This window comes from Rana temporaria, chromosome 1, assembly GCF_905171775.1.
Source record: "Rana temporaria chromosome 1, aRanTem1.1, whole genome shotgun sequence".
Classification (NCBI taxonomy): Eukaryota; Metazoa; Chordata; class Amphibia; order Anura; family Ranidae; genus Rana; species Rana temporaria.
The window spans coordinates 205,714,456-205,735,630 of record NC_053489.1 but is presented as its reverse complement, the minus strand read 5'-3'; the positions used below and the strand labels follow the sequence as shown (position 1 = coordinate 205,735,630).

At 42.2% G+C, this 21,175-nt stretch overlaps 1 protein-coding gene across 4 annotated transcripts in view; it reads right to left on the bottom strand.

Moving 5' to 3' along the window:
* Window positions 1-21,175, bottom strand: part of ARVCF (ARVCF delta catenin family member) — a 422,733-nt gene that overhangs the window by 139,701 nt on the left and 261,857 nt on the right. For all 4 annotated transcript variants that reach the window (XM_040347904.1, XM_040347914.1, XM_040347907.1 and 1 more), the window contains 2 exons: window positions 12,333-12,491; window positions 5,431-6,041 (listed from right to left, as the gene is read on the bottom strand). In XM_040347904.1, coding sequence (XP_040203838.1) covers window positions 5,431-6,041; window positions 12,333-12,491 — 770 coding nt within the window. The remainder of the gene's footprint in view (window positions 1-5,430; window positions 6,042-12,332; window positions 12,492-21,175) is intronic.

Genomic DNA, 21,175 nt, shown 5'->3' with positions numbered 1-21,175 from the left:
TAGAAATATCTGCTTGACAACTCAGCAACGATTAAGCTGGAATAGGATCTCCTCTGGGAACTCCAGTCTAACTAAAATTACTCTATGGAGTTATCCAGTAGTAGACTAAACCTGGCATTAACCTGCCAATTAGGTTTGGTTGGTCAATCGGGTTACTATGGGTTATGAATAATTGCATTTTTGAAGAAGTCCCCACATCTGGAACCAAGTTCTGGAAGTGCCATAGTTTAAAGTTGAGCATTCCTTTCCCAGGATAAAGGGAGCACTGACCTATCCCTGCTATATTATGAAACCAAAACAGTCATAATAACTATTCCTGTATTCTGAAAGATGATCTGGTAAAATGCAACTTTCTGGCTTTGATTAGTGGGCAAGTAGCATAATTGGCATACAAATAAGGATCAGACGACACAGACATGTGCCAAGGGGTGGGGGGAAAAAAAGGGTAGCATGGAGAGCACTCCAACGTTGGCAGGATGCACTTATGTGCTTCTAAAAGTTAAAGCTTTGCTATGGGGGCACTCAGCAGGGGGAATAGACCAAGAGCACCAGCGGGCGACACCAGAAGAGGAGGATCAAGGCTGCCCTGTGCTGCAAAGAGCAGGTAAGTAAGACATGTCAGATATTGAAAACAAATTCCTTTAGAATCTCTTTAGGGAATTTTAAGGTCTCAAAAGAATAAGAATTAAAATCCAAAATTATTATTTTCCTAATTTCCCCCTCATATTAGAAGCAATTAAGTAACATTTTGTGAATAGAAGGACACACACGAGAGATAGTTTTTTTTTTTTGTGGCAAATTAAATTGGTCAGAGATATTGAGTTTCATAAAAAAATATTTTATTATACTAATAGAAAAAAAAAAAAAAAAAAGACTTAAAATTCATGAATTTTTAAATATGCAAAGATGTAAAAGGACAAGTTTGATCATTTTAAAGGACAATGTTTACATAGTGGAGCAAGATTTTACAAAATGCCAACCACATACATACCCCAACACGTTTCAACCCATATAGTCGTGGTCTTCATCAGGGAGTTTATACATCAAGAAACTTAAAATTGTAACATGTCATGATATACAGAAATCTGCATACAAAAGTAATGATATGTGATATATTTACTGCCAGAAATTAGAAACAGTCCTATGACCAGAGCTTTAAAAGAAAATTTGTGATCCAGAGGCCTCCATGGGCGGGTCCCCATTCCCTTAAAGGTGGAATCTGGCTTCCACCTTTCTTGCAAGAATCCACACTCTTGGACCTCCAGAGATGAGGACAGGCAACACCTGCGATGCAGTTCCCAAATAATGACCAAAAATGAATGCTACTTTAGCAATGCTGACAGAGCTGCCAGTCTTTAGAAGAATTTTATATTTTTGGTTATAAGGTTTATTTATATAGTACAGATTTTGCATATAGTTATAGTAGTTATATATATATATAATAGTTATATTTTGCATATGCTATATAGTCTTACATGCATCGTATTTAAAATTCCAACCTTATTCAATAAATATTGATTGGAGAATAATAATAATAATAAAAAAAAAAAAATAATAATAATAATAATACCAATACATTTTTCAGCCTTGGCACCCAGTTGGGGGGGGGGGGGGGCAGATGGCACCTGTAGGCAATTAAACTATTTCCCAGCTCTCCTAGAGTATAGGAGGTACCATTTAAGCTCTTAACCCTTTTGCAATCACAAGATGATCCCACTAGTGCTAATGACACGTGTGTGAGGTGCACCGGCGTTGTAATATACAGCCTCCAAATGGCAGACTAGCCTACATTCTTTTTTGCTACTATATGGCTAGATAATCTTTTTAATTAAAGAATATTGAACCACGATATTATATATGACTCGGGTCTTAATTTTATTTTATATCCAATACAGACACAGTCTCACTAAATACTTAGAGCACCAATCACCTATGTTTTTTCTGCAGCTTCGTGCCATCACATATTTAACGGTTGGCCACATATAGCCACTTTGTATTTGTTGTCTGCACTTCATAGTATACATTTTCACCCCCCTCCCCTCTGTTTTTCACTAGGTTTCATGATTTTTTTTTTTTTAGTCAGTTACCTTAGGCACTGTTCACACCCATGGTATCATCACATTATTATTCTCCAATCAATAGTTTATTATAGAAGGTTGGAATATTAAAATAAGATGTAAAAAAAATAAAATAAAAAAAAGACTATATAGCATACACATATGTACTATATAAATAAACCTTATAACCAAAAATCTAAAATTCTTCTTCTCCAGTCTGACATTTAAGTTATTCGGGTCAGCATTTCTAAAGTGTCATTCATTTATTGTCATTTGGGAACTACATCACAGGAGTTGCCTGTCCTCGACGCTGGAGGGCCAAGAGTGTGGTTTCCTGCAAGTCTTCTGAAGCCGGATTTTGTCTTTGAGGGGATGGGGATGGGGACGGCCCATGGAGGCCTCTGGATCATTCATTTTCTTTTAAAGCTCTTGTCATAGGACTGTTTCCACTTTTTGGTGGTAAATATAATACATATTACTTATACTGTATGCAGATTCCTGTATATCATGACATGTTAAAATTTTGAGTTTCTTGATGCATCTTTTTAGAACAAAATCTCCCTGAAGACCACGGCTGTATGGATCGAAAGGAGTTTGGGTATCAACGTGGTTGGCTTTTTGTAAAATCTTGCTCCACTAAGTAAACATTGCCATCTATAATGAAACTTGCCCTTTTACACATTTGCAACCAGAGCTCACATTTTAAAATTCATGAATTTAAAATAATCTTTTTCTATTTCTATAATAAAATAAAATGTTATGAAAATCAAATATCTGACCAATTTAAATTTGCTGCAAAAAAAAAACAACCCTTGGGGGAATATCCCATTTTGCATATGTAAAAATATTAGCCTGGCACAGTGGTTGGCATTTTATGTGAAAGTGAATCTTTAAAAAAAAAAAAAAAAAAAAAAAGTTTTGGTAAAGAGTGGGGAAAGGTTAAAATCCCTATCAGATTTAACTGCCATCTGGGGCTCTGTTAAGCTGGCCATATACGGTTCAACCGATTTCTCCATACACACTTTCAAGGTAGATGGGGGAATCCTCCCTGCTGCGCTATTGTATTGTGACATCGGGGAGGCTCCTCCACTGTCAGAATACACAGATCAGTGCTGCAGTCGCTGATCCAACAGCTTTTCTCCAACAGGGTGAATGAACAGAAGTCGATCGGTAGATAAACTTCTCTTTAACTTCACTGACCATACATCAGGGTGAATAAAAATATATGAAAAACGCTCAATAAAAATCTGACAGAGGTCCTAGCATTCCCTTTTTAAAGTTTATTTAATTTTTTCTCTAAAAATAACAAACAAGTTATACTTGGCTGTGCGGTGCGGTGGTTTTGCACAGAGTAGCCTGGATCCTCCTCATCTTGTGTCCCTCTTAGGCTCTCCTGGCCCCTCCCTCCTGAGTCACAGCTCCCCGTGTCCATTCAGACACAGAGCCCCGGGTTTGGCCCCACCCCCTCTCCCCTGATTGGCCAATTGACAGCAACGGGAGTCAATGGCACGGCTGCTGTGACTCAGCCAAAATCAGGAGAGTCCTGGGTGGCTGAGGCACTCGTGGACATCACTGGAGAGAGAGATGGGGCTCAGGTAAGTATTAGGGGGTGCTGGGGCAGCTGCTGCATACAGAAGGCTTTTTTATCTTCTATGCATTAAGATAAAAAAAACACTTCTGACTTTACAACCACTTTAACGTAAAAAAAAAAAAAAAAAAAAAAAGTCTTGGGTCCAACTTTTTTTTTTAGACAGACTTTCTGTGCCAAAACAGGACGCAAGTTAAAATCCCTCTTAAAGCGGCGGTTCACCCTAAAAATCTTTTTTTCTTTATTTACCATCCCATACAGCATACTAGCGTCAGCTTTAGTATGTTTTTTTTTTTACCGTTTAATCCTTTAGTTTCGTTTCAGACTCCAGCGGGGAAATAGGCGTTCCTATGAAGAGGGGAACATGATTGACGTCCGGCTATGGCACGTCACGCGTTCAGAAAATAGCCGAAATAGGACTCAGATATATACGGCACCTGCGCAGTCAGCTCCTAGTCTATGCGCAGGCGCCGTATAGCGCCGTGAAGAGCAGAGTCCTACTCCGGCTATTTTCAGAACGCGGGACGCAAAACTTAAGGATTAAAACGGTAAATACAGCAAAAAAAAAAAAAAATACTATAGCTGACGCTAGTATGCTGTATGGGATGGTTCAAAGATGTTTTTTAGGGTGAACCTACGCTTTAAGTGAGGGAATCCCAGTGTGTCATCAATTTCCTCATTGGAAGATTTACCCTCAATTAGGGTTTTAACATTAAAAAAAAATCCCACATTTTGGGTTGATACTTTCAGTGATAAAAGGTAAACAGGAAAAAATAGAATAGGTGAAAATCCCCAACAGGGGCACGTACAGGAATAAAACCCTGACATGTATTCTAATCCCTCTACACCAGGGGTCTCCAAACTTTCTGGGCAAAGGGCCAGTTTACTGTCCTTCAGGCTTTAGGGGGGCCGGAATGTGGCTAATGGGAGTAGAAAATGCCCTGGCATCAAACACCACTGGTAGGGAGGAATAGTGCCCTATTGTTGGTATCAATTGGAAGAATAGTGCCCCATTGATAGTATCAGCAGGGAAAAGGGTGCCCCATCATTAGTGTCAGCTGGTGAAATCGTTCCCCAAGGGCCAGATAAAGGCAAGCAAAGGGCCACATCTGGCCCCCGGGCCGCAGTTTGGAGACCACTGCTCTACACTTTACATAAAACGAACTAAACGCAAAACTAACTAAAACAGAGCCTCAGATCCCACCCTATACCAAAAAGAAAATGATCTTTTTTTGCTCATTGTCACAAGTATGTTTTTAAGGAGAAGAACCAAAAAGAAATGAGCACTCCTAAACAATATACACACAGTGCTGATAGGCAGCAAGCTTTTCCATTTATCATAATATGAGGATTTTGGATTAACCAATTAAAGCTCATCATCTAGAATGTGGAAGTTTTGCTGGAATCAGTAAATGAAAGGAATGTAGAATGGTCCAGTACCAACATGAAACCTGTAAGATTCTTTCACAAAGGGGAGCACTGCTTCCCCAAATTTTAACTGTAGCTGGTGTTTCTAATGAAGGGAACAGAGGTTCAACATAAAAGACAGGAAACTAGTATTTACAGAAGAGTTGTCATGTCATCTTTGTATATTTTTCTTGTATCTCTGCTATAAGAATATATTCCATTCTGTGTACTCATTTACTGAAAAACAATCTAACCACTTGCCAGTAGCATCATCCGATACCTTCTTGCCATGTTGTGTTTACATAGAAGTCTATGCTTTGAAGATTTAATAAAATTAAAGCCAACAAATGTTATATTTTTTTAATCAGTCTACCCTACCTTGGCTTGTGTGGTCTTCCAGTCATGGGCATGCCAGGAAGGACTCTTCTGTTCATAGTGGAGAAATCAGGATCCAATTCATACCCTTCATCATCCGCTCCAAGGCTACGATTATCATCTTCTAGACCATAGGATTCTGGCAGGAAACGCTCAGGCTGGGACCGGTTCAGATCCACACTACTGCCAATTGGCACTTGTGGCTGTGCAATGGGAACATAGTTTTCCCTACGAGATGGGAGGGTATAGCTGCCATCTTCAGGACGAAAACTATTGCCGGGAGTGTAGGCATATCGAGGACGATAATTAATTCCACGGGACAAGCTTCCATAGTTGTCTGCTATATCTCCATAGCCTTCAGGTGTCATAAAGGGTCTGTAAGGGGCCTCATGATGATCTCCATAAGTGTCATTGTAGCTGTTGTTGTAGGATCTTGTCAAAGTTGACGATGCCTGTGGGGTAACAAACCGCTCTCCATTTTTCATGTATCGTCTGTCAATAGAATCTGTATAGCCACTGATGGGAGAGGAGGCATCCATTACAGGTACACCATCTGGACCAAGTGGCACTTGGCGAACTGTTCTCGTGGTGACCGTTTTAACCATTTTTGTAACCTGTTAGGATACATTTACGAAGACCAGCGTCAGAACATATACAAAAGTGATTAACATTATCAACTACACAAGTAAAGTAAAATTAACACTCCACAATACAGCTATGTAAAACTCTTAATAATCAAGTTTCATATAATATGAGAAACTGAAAAGATGTCTGCTCCAAACATATCAAAATTTCATGTCTGAAATGACAATTACCAACAGGCTCTAAATTACGCACCAAGATCATACAAAATATCAGTCAAAATAATGAGAATTAAAACAATCAGCGTGCAGAACCCGAATATTTCCGCTTGCTACATGCTGGATAGTTAGAGCCCTTTCACACTGGGGTGGTGGTAGCGTCGGCGCTATTTTTAGCTGCGTGGTGCTGCCCATTGATTTCAACAAGCAGGGGGACTTTAGGAGCAGTGTATTCACCGCTCCCACAGCACCTCAAAAGATGCGGCTAGCAGGACTATTTTTTACCGTCCTGCCAGTGCACTGCTCCAGTGTGAAAGCCCTTTGGCTTTCACACTGCAGTGAATGGAGCTGCTCTTTCAGGGCGCTTTGCAGGCACTATTTTTAGCGTTCTAGCACCTGCAAAGCGCCTCAGTGTGAAATGGGTATAAATCTGATACTTTAATAAGAATACATGTCTCCCTTAAATGTTGCCCATCCAATGTACTAATTTTAAGATTTTTCTCTCTAAAACCTGCAGAATTTTCTGTTGAATAGCTGTTGCCATAAGGGCTGGTTCACACGTGCGTTAATTATGAAGGCAACCTTAGCAGTGGAGATCTACCTGAAAAACAAGGGAAAAGTCAAAGCTCACAGGCAGTGTCCTGTTAGGGCCAGTTAACATCAGAACACTATGTGGGAAAGGGGCGTTTCATGTGCATTAGCCGCACCACATTCAAAATGCACTGCCTTTATGACCCGCTGCATTTTACAGGTTTAATTCAGGTGCAGAGGGTGCAAATATACAAGGCAAGAAGGAGATACTGCACAAGGTTGCAGGATGCTGGCAGAGCAGCCCCATTCACTTATTTGGTGGGAGCTACAGCCACCAAGCATGAGAAAGCATACAAGTCCTGCTACGGCTGCTGCATGTGTACATCTCTAGCCACTGTAGCTAAAGAGTGTAAATGAGCCCTTACTTTCCTAAGCCCCCTTACAATAGCTGCTTTCTCTGTTATGCCTCAGATGTACTGTAGTTCAGATTGTGTGTGGGCTTCACTTGTAAATGCACTGACCTGAACAAAATAGCGTAGTCTACGGTCACTAAGCCACAAACCAGAGCTCTTCTTTGACGGTCCCTTGCAGCTGCTGCTGGCGCCACTTGGTTCTAGGCCAGATACAGGGAGGCAAAGTGCAGTTTGCATCACTCCGCTGGGGCCTACAGCCAGAACTAGAGAAAATGCGGCTGCCTGCCGGTGCAGGCCATCCTCCTATTAAAAAAATAGCCCCACCGCTTCATTATACGAGTCTCTCCACTGTTCTGCAAACATGATCCACCTGTAGATGACGATTAACGGGTTTCCGACCCTTGCCTATAGCATTTATGATGCATTTACAATGTGTTTATATAAAGCTTCAAGAATGCTTGATAAATGCCCATGGAAGTGTTGCTTTTCTAGTGGGAAATGCTTGAAGCAGTGACGTAGAGGAAATGATCTACTTTGAGGCTTGATTAGGTTGCGGTGTGATAGCAGGCATTTTTAATATTCTCAGCAAGATAGGTACATATACTTTGATCACTTTGACACTTGACTTGCTCCAGATCAGCTTTGCTGAAACAAAGCTTTGCAACCGACAATGCTCAGTGCATCTGCTTCTACCTGGCACAGGCAGTATTGCTGGCTGGCTTGATGCTTTTGCCTGCACACAGAAGCAAATGGAGTTACTACACGGCTGCTCTGTACAAAGTGACTGGAGCTGCTCTGTTCCAGTTCTCTTTTCCCCCAGTACATTCTGGGATATAGAAGCCTCCATGGCCTCTCCTCCATTGCCCAGCTTAGACGTTATAAATGCTTCACTAACAAGTCAAAAAAGCTACAGGTGCCGTTATAGAAATATGAGGCTTTAAAAATGCTGAATAAATGCTGCATAAACAGGGTATTGACACACTTGTGAATGAGCCCCAATGTCCTCTGCACTGTGCTTGCTGATGACGGATTACATTTTTGGCATCAGTAAAATGCAGAAAGGGGGGGCTGCAATGTCAGCGTGACTTAGCACATTCATTAGCACAAAAGATGGACCCTGCGAGAGTGGCGCTCCTGTGCAAAAGTAAAGTTCTTCAAGTAATGTGCGAATATACAAGGTTTCCATTACTGTATTTGCTGGCGTATAAGACTACCTTTTACACCTAAACAGAACAAAGAATTAAAAAGGCTATAATCTTTAGCCAAAATTTTTATATTTTTTAAATAACCAACCATGTTAAAGTTCTGCTTTAAACCACATGACCATCTCAAGAACAGCAATACAGTGGCAGCGTTTTGCAATGCTGTAAAGTTAGAGGTCTTCCTGATCAGTAATACAAAGATATGCCAGTGCAATGTTGGTAATAGAAAGGGGTGGGGATTATTTCTATTTCATTAACATAGAAATCTTCAATAGTCAACAAGCTTAATAAGAAGCAGAAATCTCACCCCCATAAATAAAAAAATCCCAAAAATGATTTCCAAGGACTTTTCAGTAGTACTTAGTACTTTAGAAGACGTACACATCCATGCATTATGCCACTGGAAATACCTGGAAGGTGACCTTGACTATTTTAGCACAAAGTGTTTGATTCCCAGCGAGATACCGCATGAGAATATAAGGGTAGGCTAAACTCCTCTGTGTGTCTGGAATACATAAGGTGATCTTTCTTGCTCCATCTGCAGATTTAAAATTACAGAGTCGTAGACAAAGCTTTAAGACGCTGCTTATTGAAGCTTCATTTGTAGCCCAGAAGACTCAAACAGGTTTATAGAGCACAATCACTTCACTAAATAATTATCTTCTCCACAGGAGACACCGGATGCATGACCAAAATGACTGAAAGACTAAAAACATTTGGCCTGCAATACAGAAATGTAGTAATTTGTTCAAGTATCACAGCACAAAATCTACTGACATTTGTAAAGAAAAGCTTTTTTGGCCATATTTCCCTTTTGGATCACAGGAGTGCACTTACTTTTGCATTGCTGGGCCCCCGCATTTGCCAATAGTAGCCTATTGCCTGCTATCAGCTGATGTGGCATAGTCATTTCAGGTCCTGGAAGGATCCCGACAAGATTGCTGCGATTCACCCAGCTGCCTGACCAGCAATTGGCTCCGCCTCTCAGCGAGTCAGTCAATGAGTGCCAGTGCCAGACTCACTTCTGCATAGAAATCAATTGGGTATTATTGCCAAAGCTTAACTGATCAGAGCCGGTTCACACTGGGGCAACTCGTCAGGCGACTCAGCCCCTGACAAGTCGTGTCCCATTGTATTCAATAGAACCGTTCTAATAGGAGCGACACAAGTCGCTCCGACTTAGAAAAAGGTTCTTGTACGACTTCGGGGGCGACTTGCATTGACTTCTATACAGAAGTCATTTTGCAAGTCGCCTCTGAAGCCGTCTTCAGGATGCCTTGCCGAGTCGCCCCCGAAGTCGTGCCGTCCCAGTGTGAACCGGCTCTCACAAGCTGAAGAAGTTAGAGGCGGTTCACACAGGGGCAACACGACTTCCAGCACGACTTTGGGAGGCAACTTGGACACGACTTGAGTATAAATCATCAGGCAACTTACAAGGCAACTTCAAGTTGCCTCCAGGACAGTACAAGGCAACTTCAAGTCACCTCCAGGACAGGAGGCTTTCCAGTGGCCAATCAAACAACAATCAGCTCTGTGGGAGGGAGGGGAGGGGGGGGTTTGCCTGAGAAATGTATGTTATCTTCCTGTATTGTTGCTTCAGTTAAGACAGTGATCCGACTTCTGAGGCAACTTCCATTGAAATCAATGGGTACAAGTCGCCTAGAAGTCGGATTGAAGTAGTACAGGAACCTTTTCTAAAGTCGGAGCGACTTCAGTACTGTCCATTAAGACGGCTCCATTCACTTCCATTGATTTTCTCAACTACACGACTTGGGGCAACTTAGAGTCGGATCCCAGGTCGCCCCTGTGTGAACCGGCTCTTAGAATTCTATTTTGTTATCTGCAGAAATGAGCCCGATTTTGCAGTCTCCGTCTTTAGTAAATAACCCCCAATAGTGACAATCCTTACTCACAACACCATCTAAGAAGATGCAGCATTTTCAGCCCAGTACAGAAAGTGTGTTCGAACTACATAACACCTTCTCCTCTCCTAAACTTCATAATATATAGGAGGGTTGTTCTGTAGTTCAGAGAGAACTGGGAACAATGATAGGATAACAGTGCTGCACAGACACTGATAACCGTGCTGTAGAGAGCAGAGAAAGTTATAATCCAACTAGAATTTTTTCCCCACTTATCAGTTATAATAAAATGCTTTAAATGTTGAATTTAGCAGACCAAAAATGGAGCAAATTAGAGAAGTTAATTGTTAGGGATTACATACAATTTACGGCACTTAAAGCGTGAAAAATAAGCATTGAACACATGGCCATTTTTTTTTAGGTAAATCTGTTTCTAAAGGTGCGATTCACCTGAAATGTTTCCCACGTCGGTAACCCATCCATACAAAGAAACCAAAACAAATAAATTCAGAAATTAAGTTAGTGCGGTCACACTACAGCAACTTGGGATCCGACTTGTGTCGCCCCAAGTCGTGCGACATGAGAAATTTCATTGAAGTTAATGAGTTGTTTTAATGTACACTACTTCAATCCGACTTCTACCCATTGATTTCAATGGAAGTCGCCTCCAAAGTCAGATCACTGTCTTAACTGAAGCAACTTTACAGGAAGAGAAAATAGTTTAACCAGGCAAACCCCTCCCTCCCACAGACAAACCCCTCCCTCCCACATAGCTGATAATTGTTTGATTGGCCACTGGCAAAGTCGCCTGTCCTGGAGGCAACTTCAAGTTGTGTTGTAAGTCGCTCCAAGTCGCACTGAAGTCATTTTGTATGAACCGCCAATTATGTGTAATAAAATAGAATGACACAAGGAAAAAAAGAAAGTATTGAACAGAAGAAAGGGAGGTGCAAAAAGGCATATAAAGCCAAAACACCAGCTAAAAAAAAATCAGTAGTTAGAAAGCAACCCTGCCACTTCTCAGTGCAAATTAATATCAGCTATTTCAGGTTTCTCATTACCAAGGTGTCAAACAAGAAACATCTCATAATGGGTAAAAGCAAAGAGCTCTCGCAAGACCCTATTGTAAAACATACTGATGGCATTGGTTACAGAAGGATTTCTAAACTTCTGAATGTTCCAGTGAGCACTGTTGGGGTCATAATCCACAAGTGGAAAATACATAATTTCACCATAAACCGGCCATGACCAGGTGCTCCTTGCAAGATTTATGAGAGGAGTGAAAAGACTTATCAGAAGAGTTGTCCAAGAGCCAAGGACCACTTGTGGAGAGCATCAGAAAGACCTGGAATTACCCAGTACAATTGTTTCAATGAAAACAATAAGTAATGCACTCGACTGTCATGGCATGCATGCATGCATGTTAACCATGCAAGTCTCTATTTTTGAAGAAAAAGCACTTTGAAGCTTGCGGCACAACATTTAGACAAGCATGTTAAATACTGGAAGAATATAGTCTGGTCAGAGGAGACCAAAATTGAGCCACAATACTCACCATGTTTGAAGGTCAAATTACAATGCACATCACCCCAAAAACACCCCAATACCAACAATCTGCTGCCATCTACCAGGATGAGGACAATAAAACAAAAGTGGACATTTCAGTAAGACAATGATCCCAAGAAAACTCACAATTGGTTTCAAATTACGAAAATAAAGCTGCCCGGACAATTTACCTGACTTGAATGCAACAGAAAAAAAATCTATGAAAAGAACTAAAAGATCAGAGTTCATAAAAGAGGCCCATGGAACCTTCAAGATTTGTTTGTGTGGAAGAATGGGTAAAAAAAAAAAAAAAAAAAAAAAATCACACCTGAGCAATGCATGTGACCAATTTCTCCAAACAAACGTTCAAAAGTGGTAGGCATTATATTGTAGTACCACTTTGGGCACTGCCAAATTGGAAATGGGATACTTTATTCTCATACTGACTGAATGTCTGTGGAAGAAGCCAAATATTGACTTGTTGGGGAACAAGAAATGGAATTGATTAGCTCTGTCATAAAGGGATTCCTATTTTAAGTATGAACTTGGTACCTTGGTTTCTGTCCTCCTTGTAGTTCCATCCTCGGAGGTCACTATTGACACATGAGAAGTAGGAGTCCCAGGATCTTCTTCAACCGTTACCGTCTCTTCCAACATCTCTGGAGGTTCCTGCATCATGGCAATGGAGGTCTGGTTACTGGGACTTTGCTCCTATAAAAACAAGCCAATTGAACTTTAGGAAATGCATTCGAATTTGCTTTCACTAACGGAATGTCCGTGAATAGAAATGAAATCATGCACAAAGGTCCAAGCATAAATGGGGTTTTGATAAAAAATTTAATTTGGTAAAGTTACGATTTCCTATATTACGGTAAATATTTGCAATATAATATATGCAGAAGCTAATGGCCCTAAAGCGGGTGTTCACCCATAACATTTTTTTTACCCTTAGATTCCTGCTCATTTTGTCTAGGGGAATCGGCTAGTTGTTTTAAAATCGAAGCTGTACTTACCGTTGTAGAGAGCGATCTTCTCCGCTGCTTCCGGGTATGGTCTTCGTGACTGGGCTTTCCTATTTTGATTGACAGTCTTCCGACAGGCTTCCGACGGTCGCATCCATCGCGTCACGAGTAGCCGAAAGAAGCCGAACGTCGGTGCGGCTCTATAAGTCGCCTGCGCACCGACGTTCGGCTACTTTCGGAAAATCGTGACGCGATAGATGCGACCGTCGGAAGACTGTCAATCAAATAGGAACGCCCATTCCCGCAGCAAATACCCGGAAGCGCCGGAGAAGATCGCTCTCTAAAACGGTAAGTACTGCTTCGTTTTTAAAAAAACTACCCAAATTCCCCTAGACAAAATGAGCCTCAATCTAATGTTAAAAATGTACTTTTCGGGTGAACCGGCACTTTAAAAAGGAGAAGTACAACTAAACCTCGGTGGATCACAAGTTGAGTTTGTTCTGCACTCCTGTGACCAGTTTTCAACAGACAGCGGCCCGAAGCCTGCTGTCTGCTGACATCAAAGAGCCGGTCCAAGCTTGCGAAAGATCACGACCATAGGGTTGGGATCCACCCACATGCCTGGAATGTCACCTGGCTCCTACCCCCTCCACAGCTCAGCACTCCAGTGAGCACGGGGGGGGGGGGGGGGGGTGCAGAGCAGAGAGCCAGTGACCGACACCAGCTCTCTGCTCACAGGGCTCTGAGAACGGAGCAAAAATTGGCAGCGGTTGGCAGCGTTTGATTGCTCGGTTCTCATACATACAAACATGTGCACCAGGCTTAAAAGAATGGGAAAATTATTTTTATTTTTTTTTTGGTGAATAATCGTACTTGCCTAATGAGATGCAGCATCGGTCCGATACTGCATCTTATTAGGCAAGTACGATTATTCACCAAAAAAAAAAAAAAGAAGTTTCCCATACTTTTAAGCCTGGTACACGTTTGTTTTTTGTTCAACCCAATGGGCTGAACAAAAAAAACAAAAAAAAAAACTGAAGAGCTCTCCGCCCCCTGCTTTTCAGATCTGAGAGATCCTATGTAAATTTTGCACTTTTAATGAATGTAGGTAAAAGACTGCTGTACAACCACTTTAAAAGAAAGCAACGTAAATAGTTCAACGTTTACAGTAAGTCACTGAGAAATATGCCCGTTTAACATAAATGGAATCCATTTACAAATATTGTTGCGGATTTCTTTATGTATGGTACACTGCCCGTCATGATCACTAACACACACTAGCTTCAATCCAATTTATTGGGCTTTCAGACAGTAACAGTTTTGCTGAAGAGCTTATTGACCTTTGCTAACCCAAAGAATAACAGGCTTGTGGCACCGACTAAGACGCTTTAGTGGTAAAGATCACCTCCACTTGCACTGTAGGATTAGCATTTATTGCCAGGTTCCAGAGGAGAGAAGATTTCTTACATTTAAACCTGATGAGCACTTTCCTCTATGCGTCCTGATTGTAATACTCATGCATTTAAAATTCATTGCACTCCATATTCAACAGAGTCATTTGTTCAGACATGGAAGAGTTGATTTAGAGGCTTGAGGCCAAGCTGCTTTTACTGATTAGCACCAATAAATTCCCACCTCAATTTTGTCACACTAAGATCAGGTGATAAAGGTTCTTTGTCTTTTCATACATACTATTATTATCTACTCATCAGCAGAAATGACAGCCGAATCTCTACATTTTCCTCTGTGACCTCTAAACTTGGATGGATCAGAGGGACGACAAAAAATGTGTACAGTACAATATGTAATGGGTCTTAGAACACCAAAGCATTACCGTTTGTTCTGTAATGCAAAAGGAGGGGAGCAAATCTCCCTTTGATGGCATTTCTCCTCTCCCGCCTACTGCTCCTACAGATCAAGCACAGACTGTGCTTGATCAGCGGTTTAGCCTGTTTTGCAGCTAGGACCCCCTTAGTGCTTAGATCTGATCGCTTCTGGGTTTACGCTAGAGCCTGGGGAGCATGGATGGTGGAGCATTTCCAACAGAAGTGGGGCAACATCACATTAAAGTAATTGGGTGGTTCTGCAGCCACCCGGAACACTTTTACTAAATAAAACAAACCGTAGCCTCCTACTAAAAACAGATATTTACGGCATATAGTATATGCACATGGTCCTTAACTGGTCACACTTTTTAAGCAATTCTATGTGCTACAGCACATTGTGATGCATTACAGTATCCCAGAACGTGCGGAGCAAAAATAGCATACTTTTTTCAGTGCATTGGTATAAACTGAAGCCATGGGCATATTGCCTTGTTCTTGCATTGGGACTGCATTTGGCAATTCTGCCCCACACTGCTTGTGTGAACAAACCTTTAGAAGACAAGCATTTATTATGGGCATTGCTTATGTGAAAAATGATTAGTCTCACATTCGGTGACGTCACGGACACCAGCGGGGCTTGCCGTGTCCATCTGAAGGGCTCCTTTTGCTGTGCCTTTATATCTGCATGCCGGCGGGACCTTACTATCTGCCACACTTCCCTCTATCACTTCCCTCCATCAACCTGGAATTCTACAGCCATCCACTGGGAGGTGTGATAGTTCCGACGGACTGATGTTAACCCCTCATCTGGATTCAGCAGTGGTATCGTTGTACACATTTTTATACCAGTATCATACTTGGCTACATGTTTTTATGACTGCTTTTGCTACCGTTTGGTATTACTCGCACCGATGGGTAAGCTACCCCTACTGTTTTTTATGTCATTTTTACTGCTGCTGAACTGTAATATATGACTTTATTGTATTATGTATCTTATAGATTGGCTCTCCTGAGGAAGCAGTAATCCCGCGAAACTAGTAGAGACTTCGTCCAATCTTTGATCTGTATGATTGTTCTGCATTTTTTATCTGTAATAAATCATTTTTATGCAACAGCTTTTTATTATCCTTTATCAGTACCGAAATAGTCCACCAAAAACTGGGTGAGCATGCCACCAAGTCTAGCTTCAGCAACTATTCTTTTGCCCCCACCCTTCCCCTCTTTTACAATTAATTTGGATGATGGTACGTTTTTATAGTTTTTTATTTATCTCTACATGAGGCTATACTCCAACTTTTTACATCTCGAAATAAAAAGAAAAAAAATATCAGGTTCACAAAAAAAAAACACAACATGTTCTGAATGGCTAGTGCAAACTCCACAAAATCATTACAAATCCTATTTTGTTCACGAAATGGGAGGAGTTGGAAGCCGTCAGTTTTTCTTTTTTTATAACAGTCAGTCAATCACAAATGGTCCCATTTAGGCCTAAAAGGGAGGGAGCTGAAGACCAGGAGGTCATTTCCGGCTCACCCCAAGAATCTATAGTAACAGACCGCTAAAATAGAACTGAAATGGTCAATTTTTCTCCAAATGTTGGTTGTCCAGGGAATAAATCCATGAACACCTATCACTAGAAAACGCAATATTTTCTGTGTTTATTCTTTTCTCTGCAACTGTCCTTATAGCTTGCAAGCTGTCCAGTCTTCATACAATGAGCCAGTCATTTGATGCTGGGAAAAGAACACTTAAGAGTGGTAAAAAAAAAAAAAATGGATTTGTTCACAGCTAAAGTGGTCGATCAGCTTGTTGGGATAGTTTTCTCACACTGCAGGCAAAAAGCAATTTGCTTAAAGAAATTTAACAAGGACTTTCATCTGCTCACTTTTACTGCATTCAAACTGTTTATCCATCGCTCAAATGCACCATGGCATTTTCTCTTCACATTCTGAATACGAGGGTTTAGTTTGCAAACACGGACCTATACATTTTGAACAAAAGACTACTTTGCAGAAAAGAATGAGAATGCCTCATCATGTCAATACTTAATTCTTGGCTCTTAACAGCACAGACTAAGGAGCATTTATGCAGCAAAGGTAATGTTATAGGAGGATAAAGTTTTAGAGCATTACTGACAATGCAGCAAATACCAGGGGTGTCAAACTCAATTTCATCGTGGGCCACATCAGCATTATGATTGCCATCAAAAGGGCCGGTTGTATCTTTAAGATTAGATTTCCAGCGCATCCCCTCCCCATATATTAGACGACAAGAGCCAACCCATCATCAGAAGTCGAGTCGCCCACTCTCCCTTACATCACAGTGCACCCCTTTTCCTTATGCTGCTGCTGGGAAGAAGCTGGATGCATTGCTTGAAAGCAAAAAGTAAGGATCTGGAGGAGGGCTGGAGCTCTTCGGCAGCTGCAGGAGAGGTGCGAGGGCCACATGAAATGGCCTGGAGGGCCGGATTCGGCCTGCGGGCCTTGTGTTTGACACCTGCATGCTATACAGTTTTTAAAGCGGTTCTCCACCCTAAAGTGAAGTCGCGCTGATCGGCACCCTCCCCCCTCCGGTGTCACATTTGACACCTTTCAGGGGGGTGCAGATACCTGTCTAATGACAGGTATTTGCACCCACTTCCGACCCGACATTCACGGGCAAAAGACGGGCATTGCGTCACATCCCGTCGCCCCCCCGTTGTGTGCTGGGAACACTCGGCTCCCAGCACACAGCGGGAGCCAATCGGCGGGCGCAGCGCGACTCGCGCATGCGCCGTAGGGAACCGGGCAGTGAAGCCGGAGCGCTTCACTTCCTGGTTCCCTCACCGTGGATGGCGGGGGGAGCAGCAGGGTGACGAGCGATCGCTCATCCTCTGCTGCGGACGCTGCTGGACTCCAGGACAGGTAAGTGTCCTAATATTAAAAGTCAGCAGCTGCAGTATTTGTAGCTGCTGGCTTTTAATATTTTTTTTGGGCGGAACATCCGCTTTAAAGACCTGCTCTGTTTCAATGTGTACTTAAAGCGGAGGTCCGATAAAAATAAATAAATAAATAAATAAATAAATAAATAAATGGAAAAGGTCAGCAGCTACCAACTCTGTAGCTGCTGACTTTTAATAAGGACACTTACCTGTCCTAGTCGCCAGCGATGTCGGCCCCCTCCGAGGCTGATTGTCGATCCTGGCAGCTCCAGGCGCCGCCATCGACAGTAAGGGAAGCAGACAGTGAAGCCATGCAGTTTCACTGCCCAATTCCTACTGCGCATGCGCGAGCAGCGCGGCACTTTGTGAATGGGCCGGCTGCTTTCTGGGATACACACAGTTCCCAGAATGCAGCGCTCCTCATTCACAAGAAGAAACAGAGTATAGGACGAGAAAGAGAATCCACCGCGGAGGATGAAGAGGCAGATTTGGGACTTCCGCATAGCAACAGCTATTTCGGGTAGGTAAAAACATTTTATTTTTTTTTTATTTTTTTTTGAGTAAAAAAAGATTCAGGGTGGAACTCCACTTTAGGAAAAGGCTATAAACTGAAAATTCACTCCACTTTAAAGCAGATCCGCCATCAAGCTAATAATGTAGCACAAAACGTAAAACATTTCTGCCACTCTTCATGTACTGTACATTTAATGTCATATGCAGTCCCACGTGTAAGGCAAGCCACAATGAAGCAGGCCACCCACCAGTTATTGTAATTTCAGGGCGTTGTATTTTTTTTAAGTCTTTGCAGCTTACCGAATCCATAACAAGCAGCACAAAGTCAAAATTGTTTAATTGTTCATAAATAGGTAGGTGCTAAAGAAGCACCCAACATAATGTCATCACAAGTAGTCCCATCAAAATGATGAAAGGTTTTCTCATTACCTGCCAATATGCTGCCCGATGATTTTTTAAAGATATGTGCTGCCTATAATATGGTTTTAGGTCCCCTCCAGGGGCCACAAAACATGTAGTACTTTGCCCCATCATTGTAAGTGCATGGTCAGAGAGGGAGTCCCCACTCCCCTCCATGGCTATCCTAGTGAGGAAACAAATAATAAAGGTTTGATTGACATTGCTTGTGTCCGGTTCCAAATGGTTGTTTGAGACCAGGGCCATCACTAGGAATGCAGACGCAGGGGGTGTGTCAACTAAACTATGTCTGGCTTGAACACAGCCGAGAAAAAAGAGCACAACCTGGCCTGTTTGGCTGGGGACTTCCAGTAGAACGAGACTCCAGCATTCAAACACTGACTGAGGCATGAGGTACTGGAGACAATGGTTTCCTTTTCTCACTGAATGTTTTCAGGTACGCTCAATATACAAGGGGGCAGATGTGTTCCGTCACCGCCTAACAGAAAACCCCCCCCAAATAAGCAATCTTTATGGGGAGGAGCAGAAGAAATTGAAGAAACAAGCTTGTTTGAGGTTCATACAAAAAACACATTTCGAGGTGTTTCTGGACCATTATTTAATTTTTCAAGGATCGTAAGAGTTGTAGACTATATTACCATCATACACATTGGGGGTCATTTACAAAAGGCAAAGCCACTTTGCACTGAAAGTGCACTTGGAAGTCCAGTCGCTGTAGATCTGAGGGGGACATGCAAGGAAAATAAAAAACAGCATTTCAGCTTGCACGCGATTGGATGATAAATTCAGCAGAGCTTCCCCTCATTTCAGATCTTCATTGACTGCACTTCCAAGTGCACTTGTAGTGCAGAGTGGGTTTCCCTTTAGTAAATCAACCCCTGTATGTTGCCCATGGTTACAGGGGTTGTAAACCCTCATGTTTTTTCACCTTGATGCATTCTATGCCCGCACGGGTGTCCACCAAGGAGAGCGCTTCTCCAACGTGGACACCTGTTGCCGGGAGGAGCTACCAGCGCTACTGGGGGACCCCAGAAGAGGACGATCGGGGCCACTCTGTGCAAAACGAACTGCACAGTGGAGGCAAGTAGAAAAATGTTTGTTATTTTATTTTTATTTTTTAAAACCAGGGTTTACAAACCCTTTAGGCCAGGTTCACACTGAGGCAACTCATCAGGCGACGCAGCCGCCTGACAAGTCGCATCCCATTCTAGTGAATAGAACCGTTCTAATAGGAGCGACGCAAGTCGCTCCGACTTAGAAAAAGGTTCCTGTACTACTTCGGGGGCGACTCGGGGCGACCTGCATTGACTTCTATACAGAAGTCATTTTGCAAGTCGCCTTAGATGTCGTCTTCATGTCGCCTGGTCGAGTCGCCCCCGAAGTCATGCTGCCCCTGTGTGAACCGGCTATATAAACTATAGTATGGCCAAGTGATGTAGTTGCAAGTTGACAATTATGCCTACGGTGGTGTCAAAACTACAAAAAGCACATGACAAGAAAGATGGTCCATCAAACCACTGAAGGAAGAAGTCAAAACCATATTTAGAACTACAGCACAGCAAAAACTGGCAATATTGGTCTGCACAACCGGAAATCGGTCCTAAAACTTAACAAACTAGTAAGGTAGTAAGACGTTAAGTTGGTGACAACTAGCATGTGTCTATTTGGGGTTCCGAGCAGTAGCAATATTCTAAATGAACGAGCACATCTGAACGCAGACAAAAGTGGTAGGCTAAAGCCCCATACACACACACAATAGGACTTTTTGACAACAAACTTCAAAATGAGCAGGTTTTTCAAAAAAAAAATCTGACGGTGTGTACGCTCCATCGGTCAAACTTTTTCGGTTTTCATTGGACAAAAAGTTCTCTCTGCAAACAGACAAACTTTCCGGGCAACAAAAGTCCTATGGTGCAAAGTCCTGCCGCGTGTACAGAAATCCATCGGACTTAAGTCCAAAGTACAAACACGCATGCTCAGAACCAATGCAAAAGATCAGACAATACAGAAGTTGACCAAAGAGTAGCAGTAAGGAGCTGAAAAAACACGTGATTTGGGGAAAGTTTGCTGAAAAAGTCTTGCCATGTGTAGGCATACCAAGTTCACGGCCAACGGCCTTCGAACAAAAATCCACAGAAAAGTTTGTTTGAAGTGTGTATGAGGCGCGTATTCATGCTTATTTGCGCATTTGCATACAGCGTCGACCGACGTTTTTGTACTTCAACGTTTTTTATTTATTTAACCAATAGGAAAAATGATCATCTTTTCATCACTTGTTGCTATGTTGGTAGATGTTTTTTATCTTCTGCCTGGGTGAAATGTTCTATTGATTAAAGCGACGTAACGCCTGTAGCAAACGCTCGTTGTCGCGCTAGTCGCTTGAATCGAGCGTTTCCATTACTTTCTATGGGAAATGGAAACGCTCAAAAATGCCCAAACCGCCCGATACGCGACAAAAAAGGGTCCGGAACTTGTTTGAGCTTCAGGCGTTCGGCGTCGGGCGTTTTGGAGTGGAGATGTGAACCATCTCCATAGGGAATAATGTATTTTTTCCCCTCTAGCGTTTTTGAGCGTCGCGCTTCAGGCGACAAAATGCTCAGGTGTGAATGCAGCCTTAAAGCAGGGATGTGCAATTAGCGGTCCTCCAGCTGTTGCAGAACTTCTTCAAGTCCCATGAGGCATAGAAAGATTCTGACAGCCACAAGCATGACACCAAGAGGCAGAGGCATGATGGGACTTGTAGTTTTACAACAGCTG